Source organism: Solanum stenotomum, chromosome 2 (genome assembly GCF_019186545.1).
Source record: "Solanum stenotomum isolate F172 chromosome 2, ASM1918654v1, whole genome shotgun sequence".
NCBI classification, from domain to species: Eukaryota; Viridiplantae; Streptophyta; class Magnoliopsida; order Solanales; family Solanaceae; genus Solanum; species Solanum stenotomum.
Genome location: NC_064283.1, coordinates 21,387,342 through 21,392,496, shown reverse-complemented (window position 1 = coordinate 21,392,496; position 5,155 = coordinate 21,387,342). Strand labels below are relative to the sequence as shown.

The following is a 5,155-nucleotide window of genomic DNA, read 5'->3' as shown; positions in this document are numbered from 1 at the left end:
TTGTTGTGATTGAACTTGCATAGAAGGGTAACTATTACACATGGACAAACAAACAGCTAGGAGCAGCCAGAATATGTAACAAGATTGACAGGGCCTTTGGTAATCATGAATGGATGATGAAGTGGGGACATCTACAGATTGTATATGAGCTTCCTCAAATTTCAGATCATGCTCCATGCTCTTAACTATGAGAGTAACTCACTGGGCCATTAAAACTCTTTTTTGATTCTTTAATGTTTGGGCTGACCATCCCAAATTCAGGAGTATTGTAGAAGGCATTTGGTCTATAATGTCGGCAACTGATCCAATGGAAAATATTTAGAGGAAATTGAAAGCATTAAAAACCCCTCTAAAAGATCTGAATAAGGAGGAATTCAAGGGAATAGAAGCAAAAATCTCCAAAGCAAGAATGGATTTAGCACAAGTGCAGGAGCAAATCTATAGGCAATGCACAGTTATCTATTAGAATTGGAGAAGAAGATATTACATGAGCTAGAAAAGTGGTCCAATATTGAAGAAAACGTTCTCAGGCAGAAATCTCGAGCAAAATGGATACAACTTGGAGATGGGAATAATCACTACTTCTCAGCAATCATAAAGGAGAGGGTTCATAAGAAACAAATACTGGAACTCACCTCCCCTACTGGTACTGTCTTGAGTGGCCAAAGGGAAATTAGAGAAGAGATACTGTTGGTTTATAAATCACTAATGGGATCAGCAGCAACTACCCTTCCTATAGTAAATAATGACATTATGAAAAGAGGTCTTGTCCTAAGTCATCAACAAGGGCTAAATATTTGCAATCCAGTAACTGAAGAAGAAATATACTCAAGCTTGATGTCCATTAGTGATGATAAAGCTCCAGGAGTGGAAGGTTTCAATGATGTGTTCGATAAAAAGTCGTGTTCATTGGTGCAGGAGGAGGTATTTCAGGCTATTGGGAAGTTCTTTACTAGAGGAAACATGCACAAGGATATTAACTGCACATCTATAACATTGGTCCCTAAAATTGCTAGTCCTACATCAGCGAAATAATACAAACCAATTACTTGTTGCACAGTTCTATATAAAATCATTGCAAAAATCCTAACTGCAAGACTGCAGGAGGTAATAACATCAGTGATTAGTGAAGCTCAATCAGGATTCATCCCTAGTAGGAAAATTGCTAATAATATCATCTTAGCAACTGAGTTAGCGAAAGATTATCAAAGAAAAAATACCTCCGCTAGATGTATGATCAAGATTGACCTACAAAAAGCTTATGACTCAGTTGAATGGATCTTTTTGAAACAGATACTGGTTAAATTATGCTTCCCAGCTAAATTTATATAGTGGATCATGCGATGTGTACAAACTGTGAGTTATAATGTGATGACAAATGGAGAGCCTTCCACCCCATTTAATGCTGCCAAAGGTCTCAGACAGGGGGACCCCATTTCACCATTCATGTTTTCCATAGCCATGAAGTATTTGAGTAGGTCACTTTCCACCCTCAAAGACAACAAGAACTATTCCTACCATCCTAGATGTGCTAAACTAGGGATCTCTCATTTATTATTTGCAGATGATCTACTTATGTTTGCCAGAGGAGACCTCAAGTCTATTACAACATTGATGAAGTGTTTTAAATCCTTCTTAGCAGCATCTGTCCTCCAAGAAAATATAGGAAAAAACTATTTATTTTGGAGGTATACATGTAACGACCTGCTCCCGTCATTATAGAAAAGCCAACAGGGAAAAATTGGGCTAGAAAACTTTTTGGTAGTAACTTGAAAATTCCTAGCCTAGTCCAGATTTGGACAAAAACTGAGTCAGTGAGGTCTAGGGAGATATGGTAATTAATGAGATATGTAATTATGAATTTGACTATATGAGGAGAAAGCTAAGACGTTAAGAAACCCATACGACTTTACGGAATCAAATTCAGGCAAGTAGAACTCTCGAAACTGATCTTAGCGTGAACGGGTAGTTTCTGAATGTCGTGAGTCGAAGGTGTATTGTGAAATGGGGGTTGGAGACTCTAATTTTGACTCTCTGTTTCCGTGCAAGCCGCCAGGGCGGGGCTACTGTGGCGGGATGAGGGTCGTCATAGCGGGTCAGTCGCAACTTAAGTCGAAAATAAACCCCAAAAACGTCATTATTCTGCAAACTTCCTTCTTAAGAACTAGGAGACGACTCCAGGATATGTCTTGACAGTTTTCCACTACTTTTGGTGCAAAAGGTAAGGTTCTTACTCCCCTAATCTATTTTTCGATCCGTAGAACTTAAATTCTTGGTTATTAATTATTGGGGGAGGGTTTTTGGACTACATTGGATGGTGGGAAAAATCCCTAGCTACACCTTAGGATCATGGTTTGGTCTTAGGTTATTGGGTTTTTATAATCCGGGTAAATTAGACCTTAATTATTTATCCTTGCGTATTATTACTTGTTTTTAGACCTAGAACAAGTGGAAAGAATTCGAAAAGGGAAGAATCAAGTTTCTTAGGAGGATTCAAGCTTGGGTTCGAGGTAGGTGATGGTTTGATTTCATGTTTGTATGATGTATGTTAGTATTTGCTTCATTGTAATGCATGTATGTATGCGAATGTTGCAGTATTGATCACACCTAATGCAAATGAGTATGAATGAATAATTGTATGCTATGAATCAACACTTGATTGTATGATTATGAGAATGTACATTGTGATTGTGATTGTGGCATGTTGAATGGACCAGGTATCACGTTCCAACACACTAACTGGGATCGAATGTCACGTATCGACATACATATTGGAACGGTTGTCACGTTCTGACACACTAACTTGGATCGGGTGTCACGATCCGGCACACTAACAATTTGGGTATGGGTTCCATGAGAGGACCATTGACTTGTCATATATGTGTATTATTGAGAATGTGGAATGGTACTTTGCTTCTGAAAAGATAACTGATATTGTATATGTTCGGTTTATGTGTGTTTACTGTGACTTCTTACATATGTTTCACTTACTGGAATAGCCGCGTGACCCTACTAGTACATTGTGGTTGTGTGCTGATACTGCACTTGCTCTTTCTTTGTTGAGTACATGGCATCTTCAGTCAGCTACTAACAGAACTCGTTTAGGAGATCATTGAGCAAGATCAGACTCAAGGTTGAGCTAGTTTTTTCAGGCTGCCATGGGTCCTCTATGTTTTAGTCCACTCTTTTCGGACTCAAACTTTCTAGTTAGTTTTACTCGTATGTTTAGTTTGGGTTGTACCCATTTTCCTTAGACTTGTTGCACTTTAGATCTTTTGGTACATTGACTTTCAGATGCTAGCGGTGTTTTTCCGCAATGTTTTAGTAACGATTTGTTAGACTTTCGGAGTTTATGGGGACTCCACTTTATTTCTGCATTTAAACTTGCTTTCATATCTTTAAATATTTAGTTCTTGAGTTAGTTGATCAATATTAATGGTTCTCCCACTGGAGGGTTAGTGTGAGTGTCAATCATGATGGTCTGGGTCATGACAATACCAACCATAGAAGGTGACATGATTATTCAACATACTAGTTTCTCTGCTGGAAAACTGCCCTTCAAATACTTAGGCATCCCACTCTCTATAAAGAAGCTCTNAATATTTAGTTCTTGAGTTAGTTGATTAATATTAATGGTTCTCCCACCGGAGGGTTAGTGTGAGTGCCAATCATGACGGTCTGGGTCATGACAATACCAACCATAGAAGGTGACATGATTATTCAACATACTGGTTTCTCTGCTGGAAAATTGCCCTTCAAATACTTAGGCATCCCACTCTCTATAAAGAAGCTCTCAATGATCCAATGGACCTCTTTTGTTGAGAAAATAGTTGTAAGGATCTCTTTTTGGACTTCTAAAAAATTGTCTCATGCTGGAAGATTGAAACTAATCTAAACTGTTATATTTGGCATTCAATCATATTGGTCGCAACTATTCATCATCCCAGCAAAAGTACTCAAGCTCATTGATTCTTATTGTAGAAGCTTTCTGTGGTCAGGCACCAACACAATCACAAAAAATTCCTTAGTGGCTTGGGAGAGAATCTGTACTCCAAGATCTGTAGGGGGTTCAAACTTGATCAACATCAGATTATGGAACAAGGAATCTATTGCAAAAACCTCCTGGGACATAGCTCACAAGCAAGATAAACTATGGATTAGATGGATCCATACATACTATATTAAGTCTCATGCAGTGATATTAGCACCTAAACCTTCTCAGGCCTCGTGGATGATAAGGAAGATCCTAGCATCAAGAAGAATTTTGGAACAGACTCAGGCAATACAATCAAGCTCTGTAAGCATAAAATATATCTATCAGAAGCTTCTAGGAGACAATCCAAAGGTTTCTTGGAAGTCCCTACTATTTGGCAACAGTGCAAGACCTATGGCTACAACTGCAGGATAGACTGCAAACAACTGACAGGCTTCAAGCATGGGTGGATTAGATATTGATCAACAATGCAAACTCTGTCAACATCATGAGGAAACAAGAGATCACTTATTTGTTCAATGTGAATTTGCTCAAGGGGTGTGGACATGAATCATGACTTGGCTGCAATGACAATGGAATCCTACAACAATCTGGAACACTCACCTAGCATGGGCCATAGTGTGCGTGAAAGGGAGATCGATGAATGCTCAAATTTTCAAACTGTTATAAGCTAAGATTACATATGCAATTTAGATTGAAAGAAATAGGAGGATCTTTGAAAATACAAGGCGTTAATGTGAGGAAATTGCTAAGGAGATCGTCTACATTTGTAATGTACGAGCCACCCCTCAAGTCAAGACAAAAATCCAGCAGCTTAAATTTTAGATAATTTTGAAGACTTGCCACACTTTATATAAGTTTATTTACACTTTGAGATAGCAAGCTGTGTTAGTAATGGTATGGAATTTTGGTGATTAATAGAAATGTCAGTTACCAAAAACAAAGGAAATAAGTATATAGCTGGGCGTCAACATGGTTGTTTCAGCTGTGTGCTTTTCTCATAATGACTACTTGGCTTATTGGTCAAAGCTTGACATTTTATGTACAAAGTCTGGGTTCAAACCTAAGCAACATCATTGTTTTTCTTATTTCAGCTCATTTACACATTTGAAGCTTTTTAGTGGGCCCCAGGTCAATCATGTCCCTTTTTTTGTGTTCTCA

At 38.3% G+C, this 5,155-nt stretch overlaps 1 protein-coding gene across 1 annotated transcript; it reads left to right on the top strand.

The window, feature by feature from the left end:
• The first annotated feature begins 447 nt into the window (after positions 1-447).
• Positions 448-1,035, top strand: LOC125855800 (uncharacterized). Its single transcript, XM_049535495.1, has one exon. The coding sequence runs from the start codon at positions 448-450 to the stop codon at positions 1,033-1,035; it is 588 nt and encodes a 195-aa protein (XP_049391452.1).
• The last annotated feature ends 4,120 nt before the right edge of the window (positions 1,036-5,155 follow it).